Genomic DNA, 19,572 nt, shown 5'->3' with positions numbered 1-19,572 from the left:
ATCATTATTTAACATTGATCTCCAAATTCTTGTTAGTATAATAAGACATGAAGCAAAACTAATAGTTATAGCTACTAGAAAGAGACAAAACTACTATCTGCAGATGACTAGGGCTGTCTATCAAAACCAAAAAAGAAAATAAACAGCCCCCCAAAATAAAAATAAATTCCTGTAAAGTAGCTGGATAAAAGATAAATATCTAAAATTCAACAGCTTCTCTGTACACTAGTAATAAGCAATTAGAAGATAAGAGAAAAAAGGTTCCACTGACAATATCAGCAAACAAATAAAATCCATCAAAAAATAGTTAACCTACAAATGTATGATAGCTATGAAGAAACCGCAAAATGTTACTGAGAGATATAAAGAGAAACTGAGTAAGTAGAGATAGATATACCATGTTCCTTGACAGTGACTTAATTTTATAAAGGAGTTAATTTAATAAAATTTGGTGCATATCTATGGTGAAATATTAGCCATTAAAAATCATGTTTTTGGAGGAAACAAGATGGCGGAGTAGAAGACGTGCTCTCACTCCCTCTTGCGAGAACACGAGAATCACAACTAGCTGCTGGACAATCATCGACAGGAAGACACTGGAACTCACCAAAAAGGATACCCCACATCCAAAGACAAAGGAAAAGCCACAATGAGATGGTAGGAGGGGTGCAATCACAGTAAAATCAAATCCCATAACTGGTGGGTGGGTGACTCACAGACTGGCAAACAATTATACCACAGAAGTCCACCCACTGGAATGAAGGTTCAGAGCCCCACGTCAGGCTTCCCAACCTGGGGGTCCAGCAATGGGAGGAGGAATTCCTAGAAAATCAGACTTTGAAGGCTAGTGGGAATTGATTGCAGGACTTCGACAGGACTGGGGGAAACAGAGACTCCACTCTTGGAGGGCACGCACAAAGCAGTGTGCGCATCTGGACCCAAGGCAAGGAGCAGTGACCCCGGGGGAGACTGAACCAGACCTACCTGCTAGTGTTGGAGGGTCTCCTGCAGAAGTGGGGGGTGGCTCTGTTTCACTGTGGGGACAAGGACACTGGCAGCAGAAGTACTAGGAAGTAGTCCTTGGCGTGAGCCCTCCGAGAGTCTGTCATTGGCCCCACCAAAGAGCCCAGGTAGGCTCCAGTGTTGGGTTGCCTCAGGCCAAACAACCAACAAGGAGGGAACCCAGCCCCACCAATCAACAGTCAAGTGGATTAAAGTTTTACTGAGCTCTGCCCACCAGAGCAACAGTCAGCTCTACCCACCACCAGTCCATCCCATCAAGCCTCTTAGATAGCCTCATCCACCAGAGGGCAGAGAGCAGAAGCAAGAAGAACTACAATCCTGCAGCCTGTGGAACAAAAAACACATTCACAGAAAGATAGACAAGATGAAAAGGCAGAGAGCTATATACCACATGAAGGAATAATATAAAAGCCCAGAAAAACAACTAAATGAAGTGGAGATAGGCAACCTTCCAGAAAAAGAATTCAGAATAATGATAGTGAAGATGATCCAGGGCCTCAGAAAAAGAATGGAGGCAAAGATGGGGAAGATGCAAGAAATGTTTAACAAAGACCTAGAAGAATTAAAGAACAAACAGAGATGAACAATACAATACCTGAAATGAAAACTACACTAGAAGGAATCAATAGCAGAATAACTGAGGCAGAAGAACGGATAAGTGACCTGGACGATGAAATACTGGAAATAACTACTGCAGAGCATAATAAAGAAAAAAGAATGAAAAGAAATGAAGACAGCCTAAGAGACCTCTGGGACAACATTAGACGCAACAACATTCGCAGTACAGGGGTCCCAAAAGGAGAAGAGAGAGAGAAAGGACCCGAGAAAATATTTGAAGAGATTATAGCCGAAAACTTCCCTAACATGGGAAAGGAAATAGCCACCCAAGTCCAGGAAGTGCAGAGAGTACAATATAGGATAAACCCAAGGAGAAACACACCAAAACACATAGTAATCAAATTGGCAAAAATTAAAGACAAAGAAAAATTATTCAAAGCAGCAAGGGAAAAATGATGAATAACATACAAGGGAACTCCCATGAGGTGAACAGCTGATTTCTCAGCAGAAACTCTACAAGCCAGAAGGGAGGGGCATGATATACTTAAAGCAATGAAAGGGAAGAAACTACAACCAAGATTACTCTACCCTGCAAGGATCTCACTCAGATTCGATGGAGAAATCAAAAGCTCTACAGACAAGCAAAAGCTAAGAGAATTCAGCACCACCAAACCAGCTCTACAACAAAAGCTAAAGGAACTTCTCTAAGTGGGAAACACAAGAGAAGAAAAGGACCTACAAAAACAAACCCAAAACAATTAAGAAAATGGTCATAGGAACATACATATTGATAATTACCTTAAACGTGAATGGATTAAATGCTCCAACCAAAAGACACAGGCTTGCTGAATGGATACAAAAATAAGACACATATATATATGCTGTCTACAAGAGCCCCACTTCAGACCTAGGGACACATACAGACTGAAAGTGAGGGGATGGAAAAAGATATTCCATGCAAATGGAAATCAAAAGAAAGCTGGAGTAGCAATACTCATATCAGAAAAAATAGACTTTAAAATAAAGAATGTTACAAGAGACAAGGAAGGACACTACATAATGGTCAAGGGATCAATCCAAGAAGAAGATATAACAATTATAAATATATATGAACCCAACATAGGAGCACCTCGATACATAAGGCAACTGCTAACAGCTATAAAAGAGGAAATCGACAGTAACACAATAATAGTGGGGGACTTTAACACCTCACTTACACCAATGGACAGATCATCCAGACAGAAAATTAATAAGGAAACACAAGCTTTAAATGACACAATAAATCAGATAGATTTCATTGATATTTATAGGACATTCCATCCAAAAACAGCAGATTACACTTTCTTCTCAAGTGCGCAAGGAACATTCTCCAGGATAGATCACATCTTGGGTCAAAAATCAAGCCTCAGTAAATTTAAGAAAACTGAAATCATATCAAGCATCTTTTCTGACCACAACGCTATGAGATTAGAAATGAATTACAGGGAAAAAAACGTCAAAAACACAAACACATGGAGGCTAAACAATATGTTACTAAATAACCAAGAGATCACTGAAGAAATCAAAGAGGAAATTAAAAACTACCTAGAATCAAATGACAATGAAAACACGGCAATCCAAAGCCTATGGGATGCAGCAAAAGCAGTTCTAAGAGGGAATTTTATAGCTATACAAGCCTACCTCAAGAAACAAGAAAAACCTCAAGTAAACAATCTAACCTTACATCTAAAGGAACTAGAGAAAGAAGAACAAACAACCCAAAGTTAGCAGAAGGAAAGAAATCATAAAGATCAGAGCAGAAATAAATGAAATAGAAACAAAGAAAACAATAGCAAAAATCAATAAAACTAAAAGCTGGTTCTTTGAGAAGATAAACAAAATTGATAAACCATTAGCCAGACTCATCAAGAGGGAGAGGACTGAAATCAATAAAATTAGAAATGAAAAAGGAGAAGTTACAACAGACACCGCAGAGATACAAAGCATCCGAAGAGACTACTACAAGCAACTCTATGCCAATAAAATGGACAACCTGGAAGAAATGGACAAATGCTTAGAAAGGTATTACCTTCCAAGACTGAACCAGGAAGAAACAGGAAATATGAACAGACCAATCACAAGTAATGAAATTGAAACTGTGATTAAGAATCTTCCAACAAACAAAAAAAGTCCAGGACCAGATGGCTTCACAGGTGAATTCTATCAAACATTTAGAGAAGAGCTAACACCCATCCTTCTCAAACTCTTCCAAAAAATTGCAGAGGAAGGAACACTCCCAAACTCATTCTATGAGGCCACCATCACCCTGATACCAAAACCAGACAAAGATACTACAAAAAAAGAAAATGACAGACCAATATCACTGATGAATATAGATGCAAAAATCCTCAACAAAATACTAGCAAACAGAATCCAACAACACATTAAAAGGATCATACACCACGATCAAGTGGGATTTATCCCAGGGATGCAAGGATTCTTCAATATACGCAAATCAATCAATGTGATACACCATATTAACAACTTGAAGAATAAAAACCATATGATCATCTCAATAGATGCAGAAAAAGCTTTTGACAAAATTCAACACCCATTTATGATAAAAACTCTCCAGAAAGTGGGCATAGAGGGAACCTACCTCAACATAATAAAGGCCATATACGACAAGCCCACAGCAAACATCATTCTCAATGCTGAAAGACTGAAAGCATTTCCTCTAAGATCAGGAATGAGACAAGGATGTCCACTCTCACCACTATTATTCAACATAGTTTTGGAAGTCCTAGCCAGGGCAATGAGAGAAGAAGAAGGAATAAAAGGAATACAAATTGGAAAAGAAGAAGTAAAACTGTCACTGTTTGCAGATGACATGATACTATACATAGAGAATCCTAAAAATGCCACCAGAAAACTACTAGAGCTAATAAATGAATTTGGTAAAGTTGAAGGATACAAAATTAATGCACAGAAATCTCTTGCATTCCTATACACTAATGATGAAAAATCTGAAAGGGAAATTATGGAAACACTCCCATTTACTATTGCAACAAAAAGAATAAAATACCTAGGAATAAACCTACGTAGGGAGACAAAAGACCTGTATGCAGGAAACTATAAGACACTGATGAAAGAAATTAAAGATGATACCAACAGATGGAGAGATATACCATGTTCTTGGATTGGAAGAATCAATATTGTGAAAATGACTATACTACCCAAAGCAATCTACAGATTCAATGCAATCCCTATCAACTTACCAATGGCATTTTTTACAGAACTAGAACAAATCATCTTAAAATTTGTATGGAGACACAAAAGACCCTGAATAGCAAAAGCAGTCTTGAGGGAAAAAAACGGAGCTCGAGGAATCAGAATCCCTGACTTCGGACTACACTACAAAGCTACAGTAATCAAGACAATATGGTACTGGCACAAGAACAGAAATATAGATCAATGGAACAGAATAGAAAGCCCAGAGATAAATCCACACACCTATGGTCAACTAATCTATGACAAAGGAGGCAAGGATATACAATGGAGAAAAGACAGTCTCTTCACTAAGTGGTGCTGGGAAAACAGGACAGCTACATGTAAAAGAATGAAATTAGAACACTCCCTAACACCATACACAAAAATAAACTCAAAATGGGTTAGAGACCTAAATGTAAGACCAGACACTTTATAAAACTCTTAGAGGAAAACAGAGGAAGAACACTCTTTGACATAAATCACAGCAACATCTTTTTTGATCCACCTCCTAGAGTAATGGAAATAAAAACAAAAATAAATAAATGGGACCTAATATAACTTCAAAGCTTTGGAAGAGCAAAGGAAACCATAAACAAGACGAAAAGACAACCCTCAGAATGGGAGAAAATATTTGCAAACGAATCAATGGACAAAGGATTAATCTCCAAAATATATAAACAGCTAATGCAGTTCAATAGTAAAGAAACAAACAACCCAATCCAACATGGGCAGAAGACCTAAATAGACATTTCTCCAAAGGAGACATACAGATGGCCAAGAAGCACATGAAAAGCTGCTCAACATCACTAATTATTAGAGAGATGCAAATCAAAACTACAATGAGGTATCACCTCACACCAGTTAGAATGGGCATCATCAGAAAATCTACAAACAACAAATGCTGGAGAGGGTGTGGAGAAAAGGGAACCCTCTTGCACTGTTGGTGGGAATGTAAATTGATACAGCCACTATGGAGAACAGTATGGAGGTTCCTTAAAAAACTAAAAATAGAATTACCACATGATCCAGCAATCCCACTACTGGGCATGTACCCAGAGAAAACTGTAATTCAAAAAGACACATGCACCCCAATGTTCATTGCAGCACTATTTACAACAGCCAGGTCATGGAAGCAACCTAAATGCCCATCGACAGACGAATTGATAAAGAAGTTGTGGTACATATATACAATGGAATATTACTCAGCCATAAAAAGGAACGAAATTGAGTCATTTGTTGAGATGTGGACGGATCTAGAGACTGTCATACAGAGTGAAGTAAGTCAGAAAGCGAAAAACAAATATCGTATATTAATGCATGTATGTGGAACCTAGAAAAACGGTACAGATGAATCTGTTTGCAAGGCAGAAGTTGAGACACAGATGTAGAGAATGGACGTATGGACACCAAGGGGGGAAAACCACGGTGGGGTTGGGATGGTGGTGTGCTGAATTGGGCGATTGGGATTGACATGTATACACTGATGTGTATAAAATTGATGACTAATAAGAACCTGGAATATAAAAAACCAACCAAACAAATAAAATAACTAATACTAAAAAAAAAGAAAAAAAAATCATGTTTTTAAATAATTTTAAATGACATGGGAAAAGGTCACAATATAATGTTAAATGAAAATGCAGGATAAAAACTATATATGAGGATTCCATTTATGTAAAAATATAAATAAAAGACTGGAAGGAGATACATAAAAATGTTAATTACAGTGGTGATCTTGAAGTTGCAGGAGCATAATTTTAATTTGATACTTCAACTTTTCTGAATTTTCCAAATTGTACATAATGAGGATGTATTACCTGTATAATCAGAAAAACATTTTTTAAATGTTTAATACTGACATCCAGACAGTGGGAAAATACACAGTTACAGTAAAATCAGGCCTGCTTAACAAACCCAAGGTCTCTCTCCAGCAACATACTGTGTACTCTAAACATTTATGTATGAAGCCTAGGGATCAAGATAAAAATCTAGTTTCAGTGCAAATATTAATAAATGGGCAGAAATAACAAAGGATTTTATTCAAGTGGTTACTTAACTACCTCCCATATGATCCAGTGACTTGAACTCTGGACAGAGCAACACATGGTTAATTTCTATGTAGGAGAGAACAACAAAATGAATGCTATAAATTAGGTGTTTGTAAGAGAAAAGGCACAGCTCAGTTTAACTTTTCAGCTTTGGATCAAATACCTATTTCCACACTAAGAACAGGACATTTAGGTATCTAATTTCAGCAGATTTCAGCAGCCATGTCAGTCACTGCTGAACAAACTTTGCTCAAATTTTGCTTTATTAGTGTTGTTCTTGCCTTCTGCTTTTTCTGTACAATAAGACATAGCTATTAAGTTATTTGCTCTCTTGCATATCTGCAGTAGAAGCTAGAAGCTGGAAGTGCTCAGCCTTTCAGGATCAACCCTTAAGACTTCCAAAATCTATGACCAAAAGAAAGAATTAATAAAACCCAAACCAGAAAAAGTCTATCTAAACTTTGCAATACAAAATAATAGTGCCAAGGACAGGGACTGTGTCTAAGCAAAATTATGTATAAACTCATAGTCCCAAGCTAAGGGCCAAGCCCCACTCATCCAAGGACTCAGCCAAGAGATAAGGTAACCCATTTGACTTAGATTCATGTGGTCATATACTCTTTCCCACAGCAAACACAGAGTAGATACAGTAGCCTTCAAGTGCCCACTTTCTCCTCCCCATGTTAAAAGAGTACAATTTTAGATGATAAATGGAGAACAGCTTGCACAGAAAGTCAGTGATGATTTGCTTCAAACAGATAAAAATGAGAGAACAGAAACTGAGAAGGAAGGCCATGTTCTCGCTGATAAAGAAATGCCTTGAGAGGATGGGCTAAAATAAAAGACCGAAATTATTTTAAGACAAAAAAAGGTATCCCTGGTACAAGAGGGACTCTGTTATCTCCCCAAATTATGTAACAAACAAAGGACAACATTATGATTTAACATGCAAAAATAAAAAATGGATGGGGGGAGAAAAGCTTAAAACATAACAGCAGTTAAAAAAAAACACACTCATAAACCTTATGTGCTTTAAACACTTTCTGGCCCCTCCTACAATTTTCAATTCCACAGCAATGACTTAACTGATAGCAACAATACTGGTAGTTCAAAGAAGTTCAGCATTAGAAAAGCGGATCATATTTTCAACTTTTTAAAGACTCTTGCCAGCCACCTGCTTTTTCTTAAGCTTAGGCTAAATGTTTTTGGGAGGTAATTCTAATTTGTATGGCTGCCTTAAGAAAATGGAGAATGCAGGATAAAATGGTAAGATAAAAGTTGTGCAAAAAAGGTGTCTTAAATACCGTGGGTATTCAAGTAAATATTTGTTGAATGAAAATCAACTCCATTCAGAAAGATACTCACTGTTTGAAGCTATGTCAATCAAAAGAGTTTCTTCCGCTTCTGAAGGAAAAGAAGAAAGAACAGAATCAGGGAAGAGAAAACCATTCATTACAACCAAAAGAAGTATACACCTAACTAAATAACTACTTCTCTCAATCACCACTCCTAGGTTTTAGAACACATTAAAAAAATCCTTTGCTTTTTTGTTTAGCACTTTTTAAAGGGGATTTTAACAGCACTACGTTCTAAAGACTATGAGCAATTCAACTAAAAGAAAAATTAACTGAACAAGTAACCACATGGAATGTCTCAAAGCAAATCAAGCAATGACAATAGTAGGGAATATAACATGTTAATCCAAGTGAAGGTGTTTAATTCCCCTCAACTATAACACACTACCTTAATATAATCTAACTGTATCACTTAGATAATTCTTATAAAAAGCCGAGAAAGGCCTAAAAGTGAATTACCTTCTTAACTCAAATCTAGTCTCTGAAAATTTCCCAGGGACCTCATTACCTCCACCCCTGTCCCATATAGGAGCAGAGAATACTTGAAGTTCTTTATCTTCAGTCTACCATTAACACTTGTGGATCCAAGGCTTACCACACCCAACAAGGAAGTATAAAATGGGCCAAAGCACAGTCTCCAAGTTCAGAGTTCTCTTTTCTCTCTATGGCTCACCTGGACTTCCTTCCTTACCTCTAGTGTCTAGACCCAACCCATCTCTTCCTCCCTGACTTCCCTGGATTTGGCCAACGGCACCTGCCAGACCCTCCTGGCTAGTTAAACTCTGGGTACTGATTCCTTGGGATTCGTTTGGATCTACCTTGGCCAAATGTAGTAGGCCCAGCCTTTTATAGTTCCCTCACTAGCCTGGATTGTATATTTGGCTCCATTACTCAGGTGCAACAGAAGCAACTGATAATTACCTAAGTTGTCTAATATTAGAGAATAGTCTCAATACTTTTACTAGCATGATGAATGAAGCAAGGGACAACAGTGCATCAGGGCATAGGTATTACATGTTCACAACTGCTCTTTGATAACTTTAATTCTTTAAAACTGAAGTACTTAGAGACTTTTCGAAATAGGCGTACAGGTTGGGAAACAAAGGATGTGAAAACTCAAGGAGGTAACTGTTCCTTTTGTCATGGGGAACTACTGTGTGTGTGCACACATATTTTCCTAGATTCCAATCGAGCAACCTGCCATCTATTTCTTATTAAAAATAAGACTAAGAGAAACAGGGTAAACAAGATACTAGAAGTACTGATAGCACAAAAAGGTATAGAGTTAATAGGATACTAACGTCATGTTCTTTGGCTTTTCTCCTCCTTAAAGGGCTGAGCATGTAACAAAGGGTACTACACTATGAAAAGTGAGGTGAGCACAGTAACTTACTATAGCATGCAGGTGGCTGGTTCAATATGTCTCTCTCAAACAGGGCAGGGTAAATGGCTAAATAAAAGACTTCATTCTTCTATACAATGTGGATTCTATTCACTGTGGGTATTTTTAATTCTTAATGCATGCTCTCTTAAAAAGTCATGCCCACTTAGTATTTCTACTTACAGAGATAAATCCTAAGGAAATAAGAGACATGCAGGAAGATTCATTACTTATTTATACTAACAAAAAATAACCTGAATGTCAAACACCGGGAATAACTACAGTATAGGCCATTCATAAAATGGAATAGTATACAGCTATTAATAGCATGTAAAAGCACTTATAATATGATGGCATGTGGAACAGACAAAAAACTACATACAGTATGAGTCCCAGCCACCCTAAAAGTTACAGGTGTAGAAAAAAGGAAAATGTTAGGTGTTCATCTCTGAAGGATGTGAATTTACTTATTTCCTTTATAATTTTCTGTTCTTTCCAAACTTTTTACAGTATATATATATATTAGTTTTGTGATTAAAAAAAAGTTGAATGTAGTTTAAGAAAGAAGCCATGCAAGGTAGGATTCAAGTTTTCCAAGAAGCTACAGCTGACACAGAGTGCCTGTCTGATGAAGCCAATGAACCCACTGGAAACACAATGTTTGTTCTCTAATAATCCATTTCCTTTCTAGAGCAATGTGAAATGACAGAAGCAACACCTCCTACACAAACCTCCCAATTTTTGAGTCTCATTGTAGCAGATGAAACAACAGATTTTCTGTTCTCTTTCCCCAAATTTGAAGGCAGGAAGCCAAATATTTCCTCCCCAGAGTCAATTTTCTTATGATTCACCAATGCAAAGGTTTGAGAATCAGCACAATTGAGTGTAAGGTATTACAATCTGGCAAGGCTTGTTGCCAAATGTTTTAATTTCAAATAGTGTGGGGAGAAAGTGCTGAACGCATGTGAATTCAAGTGACCTTTATACTTTACAATGAGCAGTGTATCAGTTAAACCCAAGAATGTGATTTAAATCCACATATGGGTTCATCAGCATAAAAGACTACCTACATAGGTAACAGACTACATACATCTCTAACCCCAGTCAGGGTAGCAGGTAAGAATATATATATTTCAATATAATCCTTCAGGGTTCTTAAACAAAGCATTTATCATCTTCTCAATGGTAGATGAGTAATGTTATCTTTTTTCACAGAGTGTAATACATTTCATTTTATGTGCAGTGACAAATTTAAGTATGTATGGTATTATACAAAGCAATAATGACCAAGGAAAAACATTATAAAACTAGCTAAGCAATTAAAGCTAGTACCTTGAACACATCTAAAGTGGCTATTTATAGGAATGATATCTTGAACATGCTGTTCCTTCTTGTGCAACCGGATTATTAGCCTAGGAAACAGAAGAATGCATCAACGAATAGCTACTGAAAAACTCAAACATTTAACAACAAAATACATTGCTGTGTTCTTATACAAATCTAGGCTGTATTTATTAGACTTGCTGTATCTTGTTCCCTGGATCTGAGCATCATGATGATATTGCTTTAGGTCTAAAAGCATATTAGTGGTGATCAGTATCTGAATACCCACAGTTCTATGCCATAGAGAACATAAAAGAGTCTATGTTCTAAAAACAGTTTACAAACTTAAGAGCATGAATTACAGTGCACACACCTTCAGATTACGCATACCAGAGAGAAGAACTAATAGCTAGGTGTGAAGTCCATGAGGGCAGGGACTATGGCTGTCTTTTCACCATAGTATTTCTAGCACCTAGTACAGTACCTGGCACATAGCAGTCACTCAAGTTTGTTGAATAAATGTATTATAAATTTCATCAATTAGCTTTCTGGTTATATTCCCATGGCTTTTATCAAAGAATGATTCTATCTCTTCAAACAAATATACAGGTTCATGGAGAAGAGGAGGTGCCCAGCCAGCTGAATCAGTCAAAATAATCCCAGTGACCAATAAGATAGCAGATATCACAACCAGATTGCCTATACATCCCTTGTGTTCTTACCACGGTTTCTAATTTCATGCTAATACTTCTGGTAAGCATGACTGAACTTGGCCCCCCAGTGTGAAATGCAAGATTTCTAAATTCCTATGTACTCCTGAAATACTAATTTTCATTTACTACTTATTCTTAGTGGCCCACAGTCAAGGTATAACCTACTGGTAAATGGCCATTCTGAACATCTCCTACCTTCCCCCCAAATCACTCTTCAGGTGGTTCTTTTTGCCACGAACAGTCTTCTTCCTGAGACCTAGCTCAACTATCACCTCCTCTGTGAAACTTGGCCTCATGCCCTTTGCCTGCCCCTCAAATAGAGCACTTAACACACTCTGTTATAGTTACATTTATTTCCCTCAGATTTGAGCTCCTTGAAAGCAAAGACCCTATCATATTCAGTTTTGTCACCTACCTAATAGATGCTCAATAAATATTGGTTGAATAAACAAACATTTAATTAAGCTATAAACAGAGATGAATTTCTAAATACACCTGTTCAACATGTGATATTAGAAGTCATTGTTCTGAAAGGTTTGATTTCCATTTTGTTGTCTTTGGGGGAAGCTTATCGTTTTAGCTTTTTGAAATTTTTTTCAAGTGTGTTAACTTTGAAGGAGTTAACTTGGGGAAAGGAACTGCTTAGACAGGACTAAGGGAAATAAAAGTACTAATGCTGTCTTTCTGCTCTGATCCTGCTTGCCTAATTTGCAGAGGTTTAATATTTTAAGGTGACTACAAGAATATGGGGCAGGCCCTTTCCAAACTGCAAAGTTCATGAGTCAAGCAGAGAATCCTATAAACCCAGATGGAGACCAGAAAGTAGATAAGCCTGACAAAGCAAGGGTCAAGGAGGAAGAGCTTACTCTGAGGAAAATGAACACAAACCAATATAATTCCCAAGTAACATAGTATAGAAGTGGTGTTGAACATCAGCAGTAAAGATTCAACTGGATTGTATTGTTAAAAACCATCACAAAACAGAAAATGACATGGATGGACCTTGAGGGCATTATGCTAAGTGAAATAAGTCAGACAGAGAAAGACAAATACCGTATGATCTCACTTATGTGTGAAATCAAAAAACAAAAACCAAAAATACTGAACTCATAGACACAGAGAACAGATTGGTGGTTGTCAGAGGCAGGTGGTGGGGGGGATGAAATGGGTGAAGGGGGTCAAAAGGTACAAATTTCCATTTATAAAATAGATAAGTCATGGGGATGTAATGTACAACGTGATGACTATACTTAATAACAGTGTACTGTATATTTAAAAGTTTTTAAGAGAATAAATCTTATGGACCTAGTTGCAGGGCAGGAATAAAGAGGTAGACATAGAAAATGGACTTGAGGACACCGGGTGGGAGGGTGAAGCTGGGGCAAAGTGATTGTAGCATCGACATACATACACTACCGAACGTAAAACAGTTGGCTGGTGGGAACCAGCAGCATAGCACAGGGAGATCAGCTCTGGTGCTTTGCGATGACCTAGAGGGGTGGGATGGGGAGGGAGGCTCAACAGGGAGGGGCTATGGGGACATATGTATGCATATGGCTGATTCGCTTTGTTGTGCAACAGAAACTAACAGGGTATTGTGAAGCAATTATACTCCAATAAAGATCTATTAATAAAAAAAGAGAGAGTAAATCTTAAAAGTTCTCATCACAACAGGGCTTCCCTGGTGGCGCAGTGGTTAAGAATCCGCCTTCCAATGCAGGGAACACAGGTTCGAGCCCTGGGCCAGGAAGATCCCACATGCCGCGGAGCAACTAAGCCCGTGTGCCACAACTACTGAGCCCATGTGCCACAACTACTAAAGCCTGCATGCCTAGAGCCCATGCTCTGCAACAAGAGAAGCCACTGCAATGAGAAGCCTGCACACCGCAATGAAGAGTAGCCCCTGCTCACAGCAACTAGAGAAAGCCCATGCGCAGCAACACAGACCCAATGCAGTCAAAAGTAAAAATAAATCAATAAATTTATTAAAAAAAAGTTCTCATCACAAGAAAAAAATTGTTAACTATGTGTGGGGATGAATGTTAACAAGAATTATTGTGATGATCATTTCACAATATATACAAATATCAAGTAATTATGTTGTACACCTGAAACTAATACAATGTTATACATCAATTATTTCTCAATTTAAAAAAGAAATGCAACCCCCCAAAAAAAATACCCATCACAAAACATAAACTGGGAATTTAAGTCAATTCCACAAATATTTATTTAATACCTACTACATGTTAGTCACTAAATAAATTGTAACAAGAGAGTAGGGCTAAGAATAAAAATTCTACCTAAATCTCATTTCTTTCAACACAGAAAGGTGAAAAATAATAGGTATATGGCAAAAAAATGGAAATCAGAATTTGGTAGTTGGAAACAGAAAAGAGTAAAAAATTGTGAATGCAGACCCAGCATTATCCCTAGGAAATACTTTGATTTGTTCAAGGAAGGTTAAAGATGAAACAACAGGTGGCATCATAATCCATTTGCCCTGAAAAAATGAATGTTAGTGTTTGATTCCTTGTGTGCAAAAAAGCCTTACCTTTAATTGTAATTTTAGTCTCTCAAGTAAATTTCTCCTATGGTTGATAGCAGGAACTACAGAACTAAAGAATGCAATAGGCTTCAAGTTCTAGGATAAAAAGGCCCAAAGTAAAAAAGTTCTGGACACTCAAGTCAGAGAAGGCACCCAAGAGACAAGGATTTGAGGGTTATATATGGTTTGACAGTATCAGGTGTCTCCAATAAATGATTTCAAAAGAAACTTATCAGACAATGTAATGACTCAGACAAATGACTTAACCTCTCTGTACCTCAACTTCTATATCTAGAAAAGGGGGATGATGATGATATTACAATTTCACAGTAACCCTCACACGAGGGTTAAATGAACTAATTCATGAAATGCTTAGAAGAGTACCTGATACACATCAAGCCATCGAGTGTTAGTTGTGCTATACCCTTAAGTTTTACAGAACTGGAATACAGAATTCGATTTCTCTATGGGGAGGACACAAATAATCAGGAGAGCTACCACTGCAAGTTTAAAAGTTCTTCCAGTACAAGAGACCAGATAGAATGAGGCATTTACCTCAAGGCCAGCTGCTCACTCCCTTATCAGCTGAACAGAGTTCCAAACCTACCAAACCAAGGGACCAGATCCTGAGATGTGGTCATCTCAACAATGTAGCTATTTTATTTAATCCTTATAATTTTGTTTTTAAGAAGAGGAAACCGAGGCACAAAAAATTTACTGATTTGCCCAAGGCTTACATCTTCCCACCCTATTCTTGCCTTTGGAAGTGGCAGTGGTGTTCCACTTTTCAATTCACTTTTCTGTTGAATTTACTTTCATTAAACTGGTCTTCCAGGGTTTGATGAAATCTGGGAAAAATAAAATGAATTTATCACATCAACAGAATGGACCAAGCAGGATCTAGGGAAGAGCTACCTCCATAGAACCAGTTGACATCCAGTTGAGAGTGGCACCAAGAGCCTCAGAAAAGGGCAGGCTAGGCCAGTGTGAATTTCTTCTCTGTAAAGTGGACAGCATAGATAAAGATTGAGTCTGGACAATCTAAAAGCAGGGACTGAGAAAAATTGTTTTTAAGTAGAATCCAATGTTGGGGGATGGCAGGATTTAAATGATCAACAATTTAAAAACTTTCAGCGATCAACAATTCTTCACTGATGTCAAGAAACCAGTGAACAACCAGGGGAGGTGGCTTGGGCACAGAGCGATAGGGACCTACCTATGATATATGATGGTCATCAGGGATACTTTAGATGAGGCATTAGTGGCAAGGGAGATCAGCAGTATATTGATGGCTTATCAAAATCCTTTGATCAGTCAACAGTCTTTACTGAGCTCCTATGTGCAAGGCAGAGTGGAAGGTAACACTCCCTGATGAAATGTCAAATGTCGTTTACATTTCTACACATTTCATTACTTTTTCTAACTGTCAAGTCAATAAGTGAGGCAGTTACTGGCCTACACAAAACCATTACTGAATTAATGAATATGCCTCCAAGCACATGGAATAAGGGGGTGGTGAGACTGGAGGAACCAGCTGAATGAGGTTAAGAAAAGGCACCTCTGTAAGGTTAACAATGAAGCGTTTCTACAGTACTTATACTTTCTGTAAACCACTTTCGCATTTTTATTCTCCCAGTTAAAACTCCAAAGGCTATAAATTAAAGCAGCTAATGTTTTTATTAAACTGATGAGGACACTAAGGCCCAGAAAGCTTTACTGACTAGCCCAGGATTACACAATCCATGTCAGTTGCAGGGGCAGGAACTAAGAACCCAGGCTTCCTGCTTCCCCGCCCATTGAGTCCTTCCACTGAGCCACACGGACAGGAGCAATCAATCCACCGGCTTGGAAGTTGGGGACAAAGCTCGGTGGTTAGAGCACTGGCACGTCACACCTGGGCCCGAACCTGTTGCCTGCGCGGCCTCAGTGGGAGGAGGGTGGGTGGCTTGTCGCGGTTTGGGGTTGGAAGGTAATGGCAGGCTCCCCTCCTCTGTGGGTATCAGGTGGTTACTTACTCATACTGCCCGTTCCTCTGGACTAGGGTCAGGGCGCAGGGCTCCCGGACAGGACCCTTCATCTCCATACCCTCGATAGTATGCAGGCGCTAGTCAAGGGTCTCTTCTAGAAGCGCTGCCGGAAGGGGACCCGCGGTGTCGGGTGGAGGGAGGCTCCGGCCCCAGGGCCGGAGACAGCGCCTCCCGCGCTGGTCCCCCTCCCCCGCTCGGCTCGGCCTCGGGTCCTGACCGGCCCCTAGCCGCCCCTCTGCTGCGATCCGCAGTCCCGCGGACCCCCGCCCCCGCCCTGCGCGGCCTCCCCTCCCCCCTTCTCTCAGGCGGATACGGCGAGGGGCTGGACTCCAACCGGGAGCGGCGGCTCCATCCCGGCAGCTTCCAGGCTCGGCGGGGCTGCGGACTGCGGGCGGATCCGACGACTCTGCCTCCCGCGTCCTCACACCCCCTCGCCTCGGCTGCACGTCCTTGGAGAAACGGCTCCGTGCCGGGCACGGGGTGCCGGGCGCGGGGAGCCGGGAGCCGGGAGCCGGGAGCCGGGAACCTGACCCGAGAGAGAGCGGCGCCTCCCGCCCCCGCCGGTTTTCCAGGCCGCCGCAGATTCCGCCCCCTGCGGCCAACCTGCGGAACTGCAGGGAGAGACCCGTCGGACCGGGGGCGTCTCCCCAACATCCAGCAAGTGATACGCTTTCAATGCTGCCTGTGACAACAGACTTGTTCTGGTGACTTTGAAGATTGCCATAGAACCAAAGCACAGTCATACCAATGAGGGAACTCAAAGGTGTTGGGGCTACTAGGACCTACGTCATCCATTCAAAAAATCCTTGTTATGGTTAATAGAATGCACCATACTGATTACCATACCTCTCAGATGTCCCCGCTACTTCTTCAGTCCACCACCTAACTAGGGAAAATCCCCAAAGCTCAGACCTTTGCTTTCTTTGGTCCCCCTCTAGGTCACCTCTAAGCAGGCAAAGACCAAATATATATCTCTGGCCCAGATCCCTTGCCTAATATAACCCATTGTTACCAAAGCATTGGATGACAAAACTAACTCATCGCTATTTCACACAGTGACCCAGGCTTGAAATTTCAAAGCCATATGCTTGCTTCCTCTCTCCTAATTGCTCTGTAGCCAATCAGCCAACAAATCTTGTTAATATGTTCTTTGGAATTACTTTTAGGTTCCTTGTTTTCTCGCCATTCAAACTGCCATCACTTTAGTGTAAGCCCTTGTGATATCACCTTTGACCATTCTACTCTGTTGACAGTCATAAGAATATTCTTCCTAGAGTAATGTTTCAATTGTGTTATTCATTTGCTCAAGAATCTACCATGACCTGTATTTCAAGACTGATTTAAACTGATAGTAATTAAGACAGTGTGGTATGGAGGTAGGCAGACCAATGGAACCAAATACAGAGTCCCAAAACAGATCTACACATATATGGAAAGTTGTTATGCAGCATATTTGACATTTCAAATCAGTGAGGGAAAATAGATTATCCACTAAATGGTGCTGGAACTATTGATGATTGACATGGAAAATTATAAAATTTGATCGCTATCTCACACCATAGAGAAAAAAAAATCAATATCTGGTGGAATAAAGATCTAAATGTGAAAAGCAAATCTTTACAACTTTCAGAAGAAAATAGACTATCATTATGACCTTGGAATAGGGAATGAGAATGATTACTTAAGACACTAAAAAGCACAAACAAGAAGGGAATTGATTGACACATTTAACTACATTAAATTTCAAAATGTATGCACTTCGAGATAACATAAGGAACTTAAAAGACAAGCCACAGACTGGGAAAACATGTTTTCAATGCATATGACTAACAAAGGATAATCTATGAGGTTCTACACTCTAGCTGTCATCACCTCTCTGACTTCCTCTCCCACCACTCTCTCCAGCTCTGCTTAATCAAACACTGCTCCATGCTATTCCTAGGACTTGCCAGGCACGCTCTTGCCTCAGGGCCTTTGCACTTGCTGTTCACCCTGCCTGCACTCTTACCTTCTTCAGGTCTTTGCTCGAAACTCACTTTCTCAGTGAGGTCTTCCTAGAGAACTTTACTTAAAATTGCAGTTCAACAAGTTCCTTTCCCACTCCCATACATACATGCTCCCTATCCCTCTTCCCTATTAATTTCTTCGCGAGAGGATTTATCATTATCCATTATTCTATCTATTTTACTTATCAATTGTGTTTATTGTTTACCTTCCCCTACTAGAATGTAAGTTCCATGAGGGCAGGGATTTTTATCTGTTTGGATTATTCCTGCATTCCCAGTGCCTAGAACCATTCCTGGAACAAAGTAGATGCTAGAAAAATATTGATGAAATGTTTTGGTTTTTTGGCCGCAAGGCATGTGGGATCCTAGTTCCCTGACCAGGGATCGAACCCGCACCCCCTGCATTGGAAGGTGAAGTCTTAACCACTGGACCACCAGGGAAGTCCCATGATTAAATGAATGAATGAATTCGTATCTAGAATGTATAAGAACCCTTACAAATCAGTGAGAAAAAAAGGAAAGAAACCTAGTAGAAAAACTGACAAGATATATGAATAAGCAATTCGTAGTCAAGGAAATCCAAATGGGCCAAAAGGACATGAAAGGGTGCTTCACCTCATTACTACTCAGGGAAATTAAAAATTCAAGCTACTGCAGCAACATGGATGGACCTAGAGATTCTCATACTGAGTGAAGTAAGTCACACAGAGAAAGACAAATATCATATGATATCGCTTATATGTGGAATCTAAAAAAAGGCTACAAATGAACTTATCTACAAAACCGAAATAGAGTTACAGATGTAGAAAATAAACTTGTGGTTACCAGTGGGTAAAGGGAGGAGGGATAACTTGGAAGATTGGGATTGACACATGCACACTACTATATATGAAAGAGATAACTAAAAAGGACCTACTGTATAGCACAGGGCACTCTACTAAATACCCTGTAATGGCCTATATGGGAAAAGAATTTAAAAAAGAGTGGATTTATGTATTTGTATAATAGATTCACTTTGCTGTACACCTGAAACTAACACAACATTGTAAATCAATTATACCCCAGTAAAAATTTTAAAAAATTCAAGCCATGAGATACTATGAAACAATCATTGCTTTGACAAAAATTCAGACAATACCAAGTGCTGTTGAGAATGTAGAACAGATAGAACTCTGATCACTGCTATAAAGAGTATAGGTTGGTAGAACTGCTATGAAGAGCCATTTGACACTGTATAATAAAGTTGTATAGGTAATAACCTTCAACCCAGAAATTCCATTTCTAGCTACAGACCTGGGCAAAATTCTAACCTTTGTGCATAAGGAGACATGTAAAAGAATG

General features: G+C 39.3%; 1 protein-coding gene across 2 annotated transcripts in view; it reads right to left on the bottom strand.

Annotated features, from left to right (window-relative positions):
- OCRL (OCRL inositol polyphosphate-5-phosphatase) overlaps positions 1-16,788 on the bottom strand; it is a 56,276-nt gene extending 39,488 nt beyond the window's left edge. The window contains exons 1-4 of one of the 2 annotated variants that reach the window (XM_082610730.1): positions 16,540-16,788; positions 16,214-16,294; positions 10,947-11,026; positions 8,244-8,282 (exon numbers count right to left, since the gene is read on the bottom strand). In XM_082610730.1, coding sequence (XP_082466856.1) covers positions 8,244-8,282; positions 10,947-11,026; positions 16,214-16,294; positions 16,540-16,577 — 238 coding nt within the window. In that variant the 5' untranslated portion in view covers positions 16,578-16,788. The remainder of the gene's footprint in view (positions 1-8,243; positions 8,283-10,946; positions 11,027-16,213; positions 16,295-16,539) is intronic. The other variant, XM_082610731.1, reaches the window with a different exon arrangement.
- Between the last annotated feature and the right edge of the window lie 2,784 nt (positions 16,789-19,572).

The sequence above is a fragment of the Mesoplodon mirus genome, assembly GCF_964341445.2.
Source record: "Mesoplodon mirus genome assembly, chromosome: X".
NCBI lineage: Eukaryota > Metazoa > Chordata > Mammalia > Artiodactyla > Ziphiidae > Mesoplodon > Mesoplodon mirus.
The sequence above is the reverse complement of the archived record's forward strand: the minus strand, read 5'-3'. Positions and strand labels throughout refer to the sequence as shown.